The following is a 17,545-nucleotide window of genomic DNA, read 5'->3' as shown; positions in this document are numbered from 1 at the left end:
AAAAATTAATTAGGATAACATATTTTAAATGTGCTGTGCTGTAGTACTGTCCTGATGTATGCTTGGTTTGGTCTAGCTCTAGTTCTGGTTTAGTCATTTCTGGTCCAGGTTTAGTTCTAGTTTAGTCCCAGTTTTGAGGTGATGTATGAATGTAAATATGAAATAGTGAAATAGTCAGTATTTATTATACTTATAGAATAGACTTAAAGTTTACTCCAACTTTATATAAACAGTGCATTTTGGGTGATAAGTCTTAGTTCTCTTTCAAAAATGTTGCATGATATAAGCTAAAATGCAGAGATACACTGGAACTGAATCAGTGCTTGTTGTCAAGGGTCTTCCTTTATTATTGTTATTACAGAAAATTATATTCCTGTATTATTTGTCTGTCTACAAAAAACTGTCTCCAAAGCTGTCATGTCATCTAGTGGTAATTTTCAAGTTAACAGCTACATTTTACCTTTTGTTCTGTAGAGACTGGCAATTCCAGGGCTGAAATGATCCTCGTAAGGGTGTATAGAATTTAAAAACACAGTGGAGCACTTTCTGAATAACAACATGACATCACAAGGTGGAATAGATGCAGAATTTGTGTGTTAAACATGTGTAAATGAAAAAAAATATAACTCCAGGTATGTTTGTGATGAGGAAACAACATTATAATATAGATCAAAAAATAGACAGAAATGTAATAAAACACAACTGATTAAATAAGTTGCATAATTGAAGTGACAAGTGCCATTGCTTGTTTCCTGTCCAAACTAAACTTGCCTTATTTGGTTGCTTCAGAACTTTCCCACAATGCCCTGAGTGTGCGGGTGTTGGAGCATGCTGAGTGGCAGGTGACTGATGCGCAGTGGAGACAGGGCTGGTCACGTAAAGCTCACTCTTGGCTGTAAATTGGCTGTCTTCTGCTATAACCATTTGGCTCATCAAAGCACTCAGTCATGACCAGAGCCGCTCCAGAATACAGATCCTCACTCAGACACACTCCAGCTAATGGGAGCGCTCAGGCCACTCCTTCAGTCTCTTCTTCTCATAGAAACATTTTAAACGTCACACTCTCTTCAACACATTTTCTACTTAAATGAATTGGCTATACAATAATAGGAAATCAACAGTTTCCCTTTGTTTACCCTGTTGATGTTATGGAATCTAAAAACAACAAGCTGTAGTAGTAGTAGTCATACTCATACACCTTGTTCATATGCTCTTTACTCAAACATGGACCATCGCACATTAGATCATTTGAATTGAACTGAATATCAAATTTGTAATTAGTATTTTACCCCATTTTACTACCCTCTTTGTAGCTGTTTAGTTTTTTGTTGGTGCATTATGACTTTTTAAAGGAATCATATGAAGGGGCGGATCTGGGGAGGGGCTACAGGTGTCCTGGCTGCACCTCTTATGTGATTGTCCCCTGAAGTGCCCCTGTTTTGTCAATCAACTGATGTAATGTATGTATGTATGTAATTTGTTTTAAATTCTACACATATGAAAACATTGTGTTTCCAGATAACAGGTCAAATAGGTTCAGATCACATAGTGCTTTTACTGATAACAACAATTGTAATGCTGATTTAGTCTAAGTTGGAATAACAAGTTGTTCAAACTGTAATTTGGTGCTTTAATTGTTAAGAAGATTATCCAGTCAGAAAGCAGAATGAGCCTCACACGAATCTCTGGTTTGCCAGTTTCATTGTCTAAATCCAGCTGGTTTAAACCTAAAAGGCCCCTCTCTGATCTGAATGGTCACTACCTAAACCCCAGCACGTGCAGCCAAATATTAATCAGTGTTATGTGCAGCATCTGCAGCTGCAGTATGCAAGCCTGATTCATCAGCTGGTTTCACTTCATGGAAACCATCTGACCTCACAGCATTAGGATTCGGTTGCTCAATCGTAGGCAGGTTCTTCTTTTATTTAATCAGTTGCTGCTATTTAGTCATGACATATGTAATGCACCAGAATGCTCAGTGGTGTCCAAGTAATTGCTGGCACAACAGCAAACAAAGCAGAGAGTGAACATGTCTGTCAATGATCATTGTTGTTTCTGCGAGATGAACTTGCAAATTAAAGGCACAATAAAAAATGCTAAGTTTGTATTTGACAAAGAAAGTCCAAAGGAGGATAGCGTATTTAATCTGCTATCCCAACTTGGGTTGGTTCAGCTCTTCACTGATTGGCCACTGCGTGGTCTACAACTTCCAGGGTCCTTGCAAATGGTCTATTCCGATTCCTGACCTAGCTGCTGGAGAGGAATGAAATTAAGCGGAGGTACTAGGTGGCGCCAGCCTGACTAGCACTGTGCCCCAAATGTGAACAACTTGTATGTGTGCTGCTTAAGGCACTAGCCACCTTGATTCAGTTGTGATTGCAGTAGCTTTTTTAAAACTGGGCAGAGGAGTGCAGGTTACATATAGTTCCTTTAAATATAGATATGTTTTTCTAAACGGCTAACAAATCAATGAAATCCATCAACATAACTAAACCATTACTCATGGCCTAAGTAATACTAGGTTACCCACTTACATGTATTACTCACCTGGGATTTGGAAGTATGCCACAATGAAAGAGTATACATTTACTATTTATACATTGCCCTTGTAGATTATGTAAAATTAATTTGAGCTGTATCTTATTCAAGTGGTGACCCTCTTACAATGCTGAACTGTGTGACTTTGTGCTCCAATCCCAGAGGAGCAGCAGCAGTAAAGGAGGGGAACAGTTAACATTATGTGTAATCAAGGCAAATGTCAAAAAGAGCCTGGCCAATGACTCCATTATCACAGTGTGGTACAGAGCACACACTGGAGCCTCTATAGGAAGAATTATCTCCAGTAAAATGTAACACAACCCACACACTTCTGTCTACATGCATATCATTCTACGGCACTGTCTGAGCCAAGTCTTTACAAACTGAAAGGATTTATTGTTTATTTGTGTTAAAGCATGGACCTCAAGTGGGACACATCTGCTTAAGCTGTGGAAGCATTTTGATTTTGCTATTCAGCCAATACATAAGAATGCCCATGAACAAGGAGGAGGAAGTTGTAAAACATTATAAAACAACCTATGTATCACTGAGGACATGCCTCAATGTTAAGTAACAGCAGGACTAACCGTCATCAAGGGCCAAGTAACCTTGTGGTTTGGGAGTTAAAACAAAAAGAATACAAGTGAAGATTTCAGATCTAAAATGTTGAATGTCGCTGTGATTTTGCAGATGTGTAATTGTACCAAGGAGTGACAGGAAATGAGGCAGGAAGTGTGGGCAGCAAATACTGCAAAATGATAATTACTTTCCATTACTAGTTATTCTAACCCACTATGTGCAAACAAAGGCAGAACAGATGCATCTGGCACCCTGCAAACCACATACAAGAAGAGGCTGAATATTTATCAGAGGAATGAAAGATCTCCACCTCTTCATCTTGGTCCCTCTGTCCAAGCCTCTTGTCCCTTAAGTGTTCTCAGTCTGTGGAGACTGGCACAGTCCCCCTGATCCTGGAGTGTGGGTCTGGGTGCTTCCTGCTGTATGGATGTGTCCAGATTGTCTCTGCACTGGTGGGACGATGCAGGCAACAGCAGGCTGAGGAGCTGTCAAAAGAATTACCCCACCTCTCACTTATCCATGCATGGTGTACCACCCGGTGGCAAAATACAGTTACTGCATATGGTGGTGGAGGAGGACAAGCCCTGGGAGGTGGAAGAGGTGCCGGGAACGTTGTAATGTCCTATTTTAAGAGATTTTAATTAAGCAGACAAAGCAAATTTTCCCCTTTGCATCCCAAATGTCTTCCCCTTCATTGTTCTCGGGGTTGTTAATTAGCCCAAATATTAGTCCTGCGGCGTGACTCCCAGATGGTGAGTATAGGTACAGACACACGCACATGTTTGCTAATGAGAGATGACGGATGCAGCGCTGACACCACCTACATCTCTCCACATGAAAGATGCACACAGACACAGCCACAAAGAAAGAAAGATGGCCGCCACTAAGATCAATGCACAGTTCGATAATGTGCACAATGAATTATATGCATCTCACCCTTAATATGATCATCTTTAATATGAAGTTATAAATTATATATACATTATTTAACATGCCTGTTCAGCGTGATAAATGTGAATCCCAATAGTAGAGTACATAAGTGACAAGTTGCTGGAAACTCACAGCCAATTTATGTAGATTAATTTCTTTAAAACTTGCATGTCTTTGGATAATGGAAAATTGCTGAAGAAGGGCAGAGCTGAATCTCTAAGCATAGATGAATGTCAACCAGTGGTGGAAGAAGCACTCAGTTTTGTTCATTTGGTTCAAGTACAGATACTTTTACTTCTGAGTCCTGTTCAAAAATGTAGAAGTAAAAGTAAAAAAGTATCCACTTTAAAATGTACTTAATTAAAATACAGATGCCAAATTTGTAAAGTACAATACTATTTTTACTTTGTTAAATTCTACCAGTGATGTCAACCACTCTGCCACTTTATGTATAGTATAATATTAGTATTCTATTTAGTTGAGTATATTGTGTAAACTAACAACAAAATATCTCTGAGTTATATTGCATTTGAGAGCATATAGTAGCAATGTGTCATTAGATCGAGACACGAAACGCAGAGTTATTATCACTGTGCAATGTTCTTTAAAATCACAGTCATTTTCATATTAACTATATACTCTTGATATACTGTATGTGTGTATTTTATTTTTCTTCATAGTCTGTCCTTCAGATAGCAAAGTACTGGCTGTTTCACAGCTTGCAGCTTTTTACAGGAACAGATCTAGAGAAATATAAATGTAGGAGAGGCTTGGGCAAATATGAATAACTATGCATATTGTATGGTTTAAATATAGGATACACATTTTCTTATTGCTACACAATTTGCATATGAAATAAATGTTATATAAGACAAAGCACATCTCAAGATACAGGTACAACATTAGTACTGCAAAATGGATTATACTGATACTGCAAGATTTTGATTTTCTTTGTGTTCTCACTGCTGCAACTAGACATATCCAGGTTGAGCTACACGTAAAACTTATAACTGTAGATATACGCACAGTAGACTACTATGTTAAAGAAAATAAAAACAATCATTCAGAGAAACATGCATAAAACTGAATTACTACTATTTAAATGGCTTATATTTGACAAAATTGACTCTTGTGAGCCTCCAAAGCTCAAAATGCTCTGTTCCAACATATGATGTCATGAAGTGGAAGTTTTCGCATTAACCAGCTACCTTTAACCTTTTGTTCAGAAGAGACTGGCAATTCCTGGGCAGAAATTATCCAAATGATTCTAGGAGTTTAAAAACACAGTGCATCACTTCCTGTATAACCACATGACAAAACACAACCTCAGGTATGTAAGTAAGTAGGTTTTTATTTATATAGAGCTTTTCACAGACATTTGTCACAAAGACGCTTTACAGAGCATTATATATTCACTCCATATGCGTTGGTAAGCTATTAACTACTGTAGCCACAGCTGCCCTGGGGCAGACTGACTGAAGCGCGGTTGCCATGCCAGTTGACGCCATCGGTCCCTCTGACCACCACCATTGCTCACACACACACCACTTTCATAATAGGCGATGTGAGTGAAGTGCCTTGCCTATGGACACAACTACAGTTTTTGTGACTGGCGCCCCCCTGTGGTCCCTGATTTTCCCAGTGGTCTCCCATCCAAGTACTGACCAGGCCCTGGCTTGATTTAGCTTCTGAGATCTGACAGGATCAGGCCTGGACCACACTGTATGGCCACAAATATATCCACATATGATGATGAAACACCATTATAACATAGATCAGAAAATAGCATAATATGGGTCCTTAAAACTCCTTAATAACCTGAAAATACAGCTTTTGTTTCTGGTTTAATGGTAAGATACTGGGAACAAGGTGGGTTAAGTGTCATGCCCAAGAACACAACGACAGCATTCATCTGTGGGAGCTGGAATCACACAGTTGAATGTCAAGAGCAGGATTTAAACTGAAACTGAAACAAATGCTCTACCAACTGAGCTTCTGTCGGTTTAATGTACATTTGGATGCAATTTGGAACTTGCAATGCCAAATATTATCCAAACATCCGTATTCCTATTGTGATTTTCAATGGTTTTGCCGTTCTATGTGTTTTCCCAAATTGCTCTGCTGTACTGTATTTGATGTTATGTTTTATATGATCAGAGTGCACCATTCTGACACATATGTAGTGAAATTCTGCTGCAGTCGTGACAGTCCTGGCAGAGCTGTAGATGATTCCTCTCCTCTGTCAGACATGCTCATCCACTTTGGTGCTTTACTCCCATTCGCTCTCATATCTATAATGAAGTTCCCTGGCTCTGATAAGGAGACACACTCACTCGGAGCTGGAGAAGAGCAAAGTTGGACTGGATGAAGATATACTCTGTGTTTCTTTGTGCGCCCAGACTATTTCCTCCTCTCCAGATTTCTATTCACTTGGCAGCTTGTTGTCACACATTTAACAACTAGGGATGTCTAGTTTTTGTGAAGACAAGAGCATGGTTTTGAATTATGTATTTCTTCCTGGTGTTTATTTCTGTTCATAATGATTGTCGAACATACGTTTTCCATATAAAAATAAGCTTTGGCTGTTGTTGTGAGATGATTTCTGGATAGGGTGCATGGTCCCCCCGCTGCTGCAGTGCTGTGTTTGACATGCTTCTGACAGCTCAGTCTTCCAGTGCACTTTTCCTCAGGGAGAATAGAGATAGAGTGCCATTAGCGCTCAAGTTAGCAACACATCACTATATTCTTTTCTCTGCTATCCCTTAACTGCTCCATGCTTGTGTGATAACCAAAAATCACCATGTAATGACCATGAAATAGAATATGCGTAAATAAAGACTGAAATCGTTGTCTGCTCCCACTGGGATGCTACTGAAATAGCCATTATGAAGCCATGGGTTGTGACATAGATTTGTGGTGATATTATTTGAGCGAAAAGTGAAATCAATACCCGGATGCTAGGGTTGTCAAAAGTATCAAAAATCAGATACTAATCGATACTAAAAGTAGAATCGAAATTAGATCTTTATTAAAGTAGGTACTGATACTAAAAAGCTGCATTCACGAATAGATTTAGAATAATCATGAGCATCAGAACAAATGTAAGACCACAAAGACCAGTTTCCGCTCATGGACCCCAATGTAAAGTACCCGGATTACACAGATATAAGACTAGATGGAAACTACTATTCTATTGTCTAAAGTGTTTTTAATTATCACTACAGTGCAGTATCAGTATTGACTATTGAGTCTGTTCCTTAGTATTAAAATCGAGTTTGAAGTTTTAGTACTAATACAGCTATCTAACTATGTAGCACTAATACAGTTATCTAACTAAATACTACTTATAGCAGACATTGATACTGGGGGGAAAAAATAGATCATAGTGATATTCTGGTGTTATATGAGTATGCAATAAAGATACAGGAGAGGAGTTTGTTACATCAAAGTGTATTTTCCCCCTGCGGTATGAAGAAATGTACTGAGCTTATTTTTTAGTATCAAAATCAAGTTTTATGAAATACTTGACATCATGAATCATCTTTTATTCATTTTTCCAAGTCCAAGAATCAAATGAACCAGATGACAGGTAGTGATTTGAGCTAACAACAAAAAAACAAAACAAACCACCATGGTATTTTTTATTCAATAGGAAAGTTCCCATTTGTTTGCCATGGAACAGACCCACAGCTGCAGCTCTGCCACTGTACTGTGATAATGAAAAGCAGACGCCTCACAGTGACTGGGGCTGCACGATAGGCTGCTGACAGGTGTTCACTTTGCATTAGATAATCATTTTCACGTGTGTCACTCCTGAGCTGTTTGTGCTTTTCTTTCTCATGGAGACTATCAGCATTTTAACAGAGGTGACATATTCAACAGAACGTCATACTTTTGTGTTCATTATGCTTTGCTTAGATCTGACAGTTGACAAGGTTATAACAGTTGCTAATCATAGACTATAATTGTTTGGTTATTGTGCGTAAGTAATGCGTACCACTCAATTGTGGGTTACATTTTATAATAATTCCCACCCCCATAAAGTTACATACATTTAAGTAGTTACTAAGCCTGAACCTTTCTTAATAGACTCATTATAAATTCAGTTTAAGTTTTGCTTTATTGAAGGTACAGTTTTGTAAAATGTTACCCAATTGTTTTTACCAGCTGTGAAAAATGTTAAACCCACGTTTTGAAAGAAGAACATGTATAATCTGTGTTAGTCATATCAATTTATGTAAAAATATTATGAACAGAAAGTCAGTGCAGGAACACTTGCAGAAATATTTGACATAAATTCCACTTGCTGCATTGTGTACCATATCGGTGGGATTTCTCATTTTCCCTGTGGCATCTCTGTTTCCTGTGCACCTCATTGCTTTGGCTGTGGCAGGCAGCAGACGGTTTAGCAGAGAGGACCAGTTAGTCACTGGGGCCTGTCACGAGCGGAGCACCCCAGGAGGGCGTGGGGCAGAATTGGATTTGGGTGAGGGATGTGATGGAGAGCTCCTGTGGGATACATGGGACAATGATGATGAGTGTACAACGGTCCCAGCCCTATCTGCTTCTTTAACACAGTGTGTATCTGCCTGAGCGCTGCAGCCACTGTAATGGCTCTGTTATTGGGTTATGCTTTAGTTACACCAGCGGAAATGTGTTTATAGCCTCCTGCTGGTGTTAAACAATCTCCTTACAAACATTTTTCCAGACACAGACCTAATGCTCTGAGTAAATGCAGCCGCAGTGAGTCAATATTTAAGGTCCACAACTTAGGGTAATTCTTCTGTCCTCTAAAATGGTCATAGTGTACTGCAAAGAAGATCAGTCATGATAGACTTTACACTCTCAGAGGAGTGAGTTTGAACTGGGCCAGATCCTTAACCCCGTACATGTAGTGTGTGTGCAAGTTACAAGTGGAAGGCTTTTTATATATATATATATATATATATATATATATATATATATATATATATATAGAATTATGCTTTACTATAACACATCCTATATGCAGTGAGTTGCATATTGATTTGATTTTGATCAGATGCCCTCCCAGACACATTTCAGACTGTACTATAAGACAGTTAAATTAGTGGGTAAACTTAATTGCAACTTCCTATTTTAGTCAGATTTTCTATTGTGAAATTATCTCATTAAAAATAAATGGACACAATCTGGTCATTCGCAGTAGCAGTCCATATAATGTGTTCCTGTGCTCTGTCCTCAGTGTTATTGACCAACAGATTTACTGCTCTGTGGATGTAATTCTAGTTGCCTAATTGTTGGATGCATTAGCCTTTGTAATGACTTTTTGATTGTTTCTGTAGTTGAAACACAATTAGGCCAGTATCACTTCTAGGAGGAGAACATCTTGAAACATTGCTAAAAGACTGCAGTTTTCCTGTGAAGCCCACAATTGAATCAGCAGCACAACAAATGGACTGAGTGGACCAGCTGAAATTCAGTTAGAGCTGCTGGGTTTGTCGGGGGCATGCCTAATGCTGTTGTGGCATCAGAACAGCAATACCTGCTGTTTACAATATTGTATTGTGATGAGTTTTGTTAGTAAAATCTTTAGCTAATTCAAATTAAAAGACATTGAGTAAGTTAGTATAATTGAGATTTCTGGTAAGAATGTTACAATTGTCAGGTAACTTTTTGAAAAATGTAGATGGGCATATTGGGGTTTAATTATATATTTTATTCTTTTATTTGATGTTTTATTCAGGCCTCTATGTACTACAAAAATATTTCTGAAGGTTATGGCATACTTTATTCCCTCCAAAGGGAATACTTGTCAAGAGCAGCAAGTGGGACCCATTTCCAGATATTTAGCTGGGCTTGGTCAGGACAGGACCTTAGCTGTATAATTTTATACTTATTGGGCATGATTTGGTTTCAAGGGGGAAACTAGAGTTCTAGACACTTTATTATTTTTGTCCACCTTTTTTGGTAATTGGCATTATTTCAGATAATGGTTAAAGCTCTTTACAAGGACAAAAATGTATTATTCAGTGTTGGGCAGTTGCTCTGAAATGCTTCATACAAAGTACTCCCAAAGGAAATATTTGATTTTCAGAGTAACACTGGATCTAAACAAAGTCTAAATCAAAGGAAGACAAAAATGTACTGCATTTACTCCTCTGAGTACCACAGTTAAAGAACTACTGGTGTATCAGAGGCACACTCTTATACCTTCTTTCAAACTATCTATTAATCCTTATTTCCTCATTTACATCTTAACAACACATAGGTATAGATTGTCCTATAATAATCAATATGATGTATCCTCTAATACTGCATTCCACCCCACAGCACTCCTGTCCCTTCCCTCTATAAAATACCCATCTGTTGTGTTCACAGAGGCAACCATCTTGAGCTACGATGGCAGTAAGTTCATGAAGGTGCAGCTGCCCGTGGTCATGCACACGGAGGCAGAAGACGTCTCCCTGCGTTTCCGATCACAGAGGGCGTACGGCATCCTCATCGCCACCACGTCCAGGGACTCTGCCGACACCCTGCGCCTGGAGCTGGAGAGCGGACGAGTGCGACTGACCGTTAACTTAGGTAATGCCTCGGAGAGTATGTGTGTCAACAACTGCAGTAAAGTCCTATAGAGCTACACTTGCTATAGAGCCAAAGTACTGTAGTAGTTTTAGAGCTGTCCCAGTCTCTTGACTAGAAAGAGATTGTGTAGATGCTTTCAATGGCCAGAGTCTGCGGTCTCTACGCTCACTGCCAGATGAGCACACAAATGTTCTAACAGGGAATGCTCGTTGCTATGTGAAAATAGACCCTACTTTCTTACCCCGGACTAAAGTAGAACTACCAAAATATATTGTTAAAATCACATGCAGTGTTGCTGGCAAATTCACATGGTTTCAAATCTCACCCAATAACTCTAAAATAATGAAATTTCTGCATCACAGTGCGTATGACAGATTTTTATGATTCTTTAATTTTGACTTAATTTGGATTGGGATTTTTTATTTATTTTTTTTACCTATTGAAAATATAAATTATAGTTTTACACTGAACAAGAACCAATTTATGTGGAAAAGTTGAAAAATTGTTGAAAATTACAGAGTGTATAGAAAATTCCAAGATGCATTGATGACATAACACTAAGGAGAATTCTATCCAAAGTTTAGGCACAATTTACAACTAAGAAACACAATTTTTCCCAATCCGAAACATTATTTTTCTTATATTTTGGTTTTGCTAGGTAACAGTTATGGCATTTCCTAGTGTGATGTGATGATTTCCAACCTGGACGTAAAATTTTAAACTTAAAAAAATTGTCAAATTGAGGAAAACGAGTGTGAATGTTTTAGCAAAAACCTTAAATATAACGATCTCAACTGTGTTTTTGGAAAATTAGTAGTCTAACCTGCCATACGCACTTTAAATACTTGAAAGGCGGAACTTACTGAAAATTCAACTCAGGTGCTATTATCCCCTATTACGTAACAAATCTTTCATCATTTGGAATAATTTTACTGTGGTTGTGTGAGAGAAGGAATTTCTAACCAAAAATTAAGTCTTTTGCGAACATCCCCGGCAGCTATGATTCTACAGTCAGCGGTAGTACGCCGATAGATTAAAAATCCTTCACTCATTGAACCTTTACATGACACATTCCACTGAAGATTTTTTTCTGGCAACATAAGCATACACATTGGTATAGCTCTGAATCTGCTTTTGATATGCACCTTATACCTTTATAGCTTGAGAAAACACACAGCCAGTGAAGTGCGTGCGTGTCGGTTTATGTGTTATTTGCTCAGGAAAGGATCCATTGATGCTTGTGAAAAGTTTGATATCTCTCAAACGGAGCTGTGCCGCACAAATGATAGCCATCTATTTCGCCTTTCCACTGGCTAAACAGAAATGGGCTTCCTAAGCGCTGCTGTTTAACCGTGCATACCAATAGACCGGCTGTGTTTGTCCTGAGCCCAAAAGGAAGCAGCCAGATCCTGCTAGGAGGACAACAGCGCCACCTATTGACCAGACGCACATTCTTTTCTGTTTTTCTACAGAATTAAGTCTGACACATTGGAGAGTTTGTGAGTTCGTTCTTTCCCCTTGGCCTATCTCCTTGTCATTCCTTCAAAAGCAGAGCATTCCCTGTAAGGCTGAGTTTGTGCTGGTCTCTGGCTGTCTGCGACCACTTTGCCTCTGTGGTTGACAACACACGACAGCTAGAGCCAAATGGGGAGAGGTGAGGGTGGATTTGGGTCACCATTTTCTACACTGTCCCTTAAACTAAAGGAAGATGTAGAAGTAGCTGAATTATATCTAACAGTAGCTTGCCACCAAATACCTCTTTATATTTTTTCTCAAATTATAAACATTCTAATTTTTATGGTTACTTAAGCATGTACTAATAGTTTAATTCTATTCAAATGTTCCTTTTCTCCTGTAAATTCAATGCCCACCTTGTTTTAAAAGTTACAGGAGACCTCCTCCCAGTTGGCTCTTTTTGACACTGGCTCTGCATCTGATAATGTTATAATGTTAATTTTAGGAAAACAAATACATAAACGTCAAAGATATGCTTGATAATCCTCATAGCAGCAAAGAGTGGAGCCTGGCCAGTGTCCGTGTGTGCGTCCCCAGATGAGTGGCCTGTATGTTTTATGATGTCTGCAGCTGTTACATTGAAAGATGAATTTATCTCTCATCTATTCTTCCCCATCTAGATTGTATCAGGATTAACTGTACCTCCAGTAAGTCAACGTTCACATATTTCTCTCTTCTTCTCTAGTCTCTTTTGTTCCCAGATAACACTGTTTTAGCTGCTGTGTTGTTTCTTAGCAACCGTGTATGCAATTTGTCCTATACTGTCAGATAGTCTCAATATCTGCAGGCTAAGTGAATTCAATCAGGCTATTGTGAGATGTGTCTGACTTGCATCAAAGTAGTGGGAAAAAAACTAGGTGTGTGTAACCAGATTCCAAGAAAATGTGCTGAAAGGTGTTAAAAATAATATTCTAATTATAAAAATACAAGATAAACAAACATATTAGGTGTCAGATATCTTTAATAATTCATACGCAACTTGGACAATTTATAGTCGCATTAAATAGTTTGGGAAAAGCTTGCAAATTAGATTTCTGATATATTAACTTTGAGTAGACTTTTGTTACAACCATCAAATACTAAATGAGCTATTATATTTTATTTTTACCACAGTATAACAGCTGCTTTGTAATTTGCAATCATACCAACTGGTTCTGCACCTGATGCCCTACCGCTTACAAATCCATAACAAGTGAACCTGTGAAGCTGTATAAGAATATTTTTCAGCTATGCATCCATGTATTATTTTGTTATAATATTTATGATGTTTTAAAATAATTGGATTCTTGCTTTTATTTACATACGTCTTTGAAACCGATCTCATTCGCCCATTGGTTACTCCTGACTAAAAAAAGCAACAGTAAAAGCCAGTATTAACAACAGTCCTAAATATAGACTACAGGCCATTTGAAATTAACAAACCTTCACAACAATAACTCTGCTGCTGTGTACAGAGGCAGGTATTTTGGACACGGATGAGCTCCTTCTCTTCTTCTTTCTCGCACTATTTTGTTTCTCTTGTGCTTTAGTGTCTCACGTCGGCTGTAAATTGATGAGGCCATTCAAGGCGCAGAGGAAATACAGAGCGTGATTTTATTATTCTCATTAACCTGCCTCACCGAGCAGAAAGAAAGGGATGGAGAGGGAGGGGAGGGGAGTCCATCTTGTTCTGTGGGATCACAAATAGATGCTTTGGATGTGTGTGTGTTTGAGCTGAGAAGTTAGTGTGCAATATTTTGGGAGGTAAATATCCCTGACATTTATTATTCAAGAAGTGTGATGAATTAATAATTAGTTCTCCAGAGGTAAAATCTGTGAGGCTCGCTGATGTTTAAAGGTTCTACACTCGTCAGACAGAACATCATGACCATCTGGCTTGAATTTTAATACAGAGGCCATCCTTCTGTCTCCAGACTTTTACAACTTGTAGCCCATGTAGATTTTACCTGGCCAGCCAGAACCAAAACTCTCTGACAAAACTTTACAAAGACGTGAGTGGATCTGAAGCTGTATCCTCCCTCTCTGATTTCAGAAGGGAGATCAAACTGTTACTTGTCTCAGTTGAAAGAAGTTATGTAGTTTGTTCTGAATGCTATGAGAATTTTCAAGAGGAGATATCTTTCGCATTTGAGGGACATGTGATTCAAATTAGTGGCTGTGGTTGGACCGTCGTAAGTTTGGATGGAGGTTTCTCAACCTTTATGGTTTTATTCCTGGAATTGTAGCTTTTAATCAATAGGAACATTCATGGTCCTGTTTAGGTGTTTGATTTTCAACAAAAAGATGAAAAGCCCTTGTCTAGGGCTGGCTTGTTACTGTAATGTTATGTGATAGGGACTTCTTTAACGGCACAAATCAGACCAAGCTAATTAGTTCAAAATAAATCAGCTCTTTATGATCACATTGTGTTAAAATGAAGTTCAGAAAGTCTAAGTTGAGTGACAGAGCTTCAGACAGAGCAGCACCTACAGTTAGCATCAAACCCACAGGGAATGTTGATGACATCAGTATTAATTGCTTTCTTTTCACTAATACATGCCATAATGAAGAACGAATCTGTTACACGCTGCCAGTGGTCATAATGTTATGGTTGATCAGTGTATGCTAGAACACTTGGTATCAGTTAATAGATATAGAAAACTCTAACCCATAGCCTGTTGTTGCATGCAGCATAACGTCAATAGAAGCCAACTGTTTCACAGTCCTATATTGTGTATATCATACTTGAAGGTCATTGCCTGCTGAGAATCACAGACACGTTACTCCCCCGACCTGCAGACATGCCGCTGTGAGACACCTCCTTCTTAACACCTCTCTAAATGCTAAATAGCATTGTTCAGGCGTCTTGGATTGCCTGCTTGTTTGTGTATGCAAATAAAAAAGCTCTGAGCTCTAATTCCCCTTTCCGAAGGCTTTAAAAGGTCATTGGTGGTTTGCGATGATAGCATGAACTCATAAAGTGTGCAAACACGCCGTAGTCCCAATCATGTGCTGTAGGGGGCAAACATGAGATAAGTTTTGTTTGTTCCTCTAATGTACTTGGCTGTTGCCATACCGCTGTAACCTCACTATTTACAGATGAAAAGAGGAGAGAATGAGACAGGGACAGGTTCTGGTACTTACATAAGACTGCAGCGATTGGTGGCTCTTTTGCTAAAATCCAAGTATCAAAATATATCACAGATAATTAACATTGACGAGCTCTCATGTGAAATTAGCAATAATGTTATGTTTGCTTACTTATCGCACTGTGCAACAGTTTGGGACATTTTACATGGCTGTTATGATATTTTAAAGTGCAAAAATAAAATATAAATGGATAAAACTAGAAGCACCAGCTGGTTATAACATGCTCAATTTGATTGTGTCACTCACTTATAAATTCAAACAATCTCGTGTTATTTCTTATGTTTTTATTACACACATTAAATTTTAGCAGGACTTATTCTGCAGTTTTATTATCCCACAATAAAAAAGTCCAAAGTTAGTAAGTAGCCATTAGTATTATTGGTCCATATCTCACTGAAATGTGGAATCAGAAACACCCACTACTTACTAATATAACTATAATATGTTACGCATTGATAGTATTATAATTCTGACTCCTTTTGATGATTCAGATGGAGTGAGTGTGTATATTAGAATGCATTAAAAAGCAGAATCAGATTTATTTCTAAAACAATAACCAGCAGTACAAAATATCTTTACTGAATTCACACAAAAACTCTGTCTGATATACACGTCTGGGGAAGCAGAAAAGGTAGTTCTCTGGCTTCAGACCTAATTACGTCAGTGGAGGGTGTTTAATTGAACTTCTTGGAGAGTGCGTTAAGCCCGTTCCACTCTCCCACACAAATAGTTAACATTAATGATTTTCCCTGTGTTATTTCAGTCCTTAGTTTTTCTTAATGAATGTGTTGTCAGGCAGCCGCATGGGTCCACTATGTGCATGAAGGATTTGTGCACTAACTCAAAGAACACATCACTGTCAATTAGAACCAGTGCTCCCCAGGGCCACAGCTGTCTGAGGGGAATACTGCCACTAATGCTTAAACACTGCTAACAGCCAGACTATATGACAACTGACTCGCCACAACTACACAGAGGAACAAGTAGTTTATAGTATGTTTACTGTGAATGCATAATAGGGCACGTATAGATTAATATAAATAATATTAAAGCGTGTGAAAACATGCAGAAAGAAAATACACTAGACATGAAATAAATATAAAAATCTGAAGTAAATGTGATTGAAAATGTAATCAAATTGAAAATTAATCTTGCTATGCTCCCCTCATCTGTATGAAACCCAATCATTTTGCAGTTGATTACAATTATAAATCAAGATTCAGTTCGCATTGCAACACTTTAACGCACCCTTGAGCACCAGTTGAGAAACTAAAATAAATACTACTACTCATCCAAAACAATAATCCCATGTATTTCAGTCTATGTAGGATAGTTAGTTTGTGTAGCCAATGGAGAGAGGATATTTGGTAGCTGCACTTTTAATATCCATAATAAAGAACAAACAAACAATTCATAAAGAACAAGTAGTTTTATTAAGAATGATTCAGGTTTAGTAACTAGATAATTAATACCCAAAACCTTCCTCCTATTACTAACCCCTTAATTAAGTAGTTACTAATTTGAATCTTTCTTAAAGGTGCATTGGGTAACTTTTCTGGTGGAGTGTCCGTCAAATGCTTTTCTCAATGGAGATGTGTTTTTTACTTTGTTTAGAATGTTCCACAAAAGAGATTTAACCTCGTTCTGAAGGGGAGACAACTATAGGTTACATTACAGGTCAGATCTGTGGAGGGGAAACCTTCCAGGAGACAAAAATGAGACAAGATGACTGACCCTCCACCAAAAAAGTTACACAATGCACCTTTAATAAACTGTTCTAATTAAGGAGTAGTTAAAAAATAAAAAGGTACCAGAAATTTTGTTAATCACATGGGACATTATAACCAAAAACGACGGCCCTGCAGTTTGTTAATTGTGACTATTTAAATTACAGTATTGATTGAGTTTGGATTCATCTTGCAGCCATACGCTTGCTACCCAATCCTGCCATCTATAACTTTGATGTATAGCGTAGTAATGTAATACCCTCTCCCGCTGCTTGACTCACGCCCTGTCCACCTATGAGAAAGCGACTGCATTTGACCCGTTCTCACCAGCGTGCGCCCGTGGTCCCGTGGGTGGGGCTGATTGACTGGATAATCACATCTTCTCATGCTGTTCCCTGAGGCCTGGAGGCAGTGGAGCGCAGAGCCTAGTGCAGATCCATCAGAGCACAAGGGCAGAGCTCAGGAGCAGGGGACAGCAGCCACCACGAGCCTGATGTGAGCCGAGCAGTGGGGAAGTGGGGGGGGCAAAGTCAAACGCACTGTGGGGATTTACTATTGAAATG

The 17,545-nt window shown here is 38.5% G+C and overlaps 1 protein-coding gene across 25 annotated transcripts in view; it reads left to right on the top strand.

Annotated features, from left to right (window-relative positions):
- The window catches only part of LOC110156860 (neurexin-1a), a 319,412-nt gene that overhangs the window by 128,205 nt on the left and 173,662 nt on the right, over nt 1-17,545 (top strand). For 18 of the 25 annotated variants that reach the window (XM_055162520.1, XM_055162517.1, XM_055162526.1 and 15 more), the window contains 2 exons: nt 10,408-10,611; nt 12,747-12,773. In XM_055162520.1, the coding sequence (XP_055018495.1) occupies nt 10,408-10,611; nt 12,747-12,773 (231 nt within the window). The remainder of the gene's footprint in view (nt 1-10,407; nt 10,612-12,746; nt 12,774-17,545) is intronic. The other 7 variants (XM_055162538.1, XM_055162536.1, XM_055162534.1 and 4 more) reach the window with 1 other exon arrangement.

This window comes from Boleophthalmus pectinirostris, unplaced genomic scaffold (assembly GCF_026225935.1).
Source record: "Boleophthalmus pectinirostris isolate CB_2022bp ecotype Guang Dong unplaced genomic scaffold, ASM2622593v1 HiC_scaffold_5, whole genome shotgun sequence".
Taxonomy (NCBI): Eukaryota; Metazoa; Chordata; class Actinopteri; order Gobiiformes; family Gobiidae; genus Boleophthalmus; species Boleophthalmus pectinirostris.
This window is presented reverse-complemented; position numbering and strand designations above follow the sequence as displayed.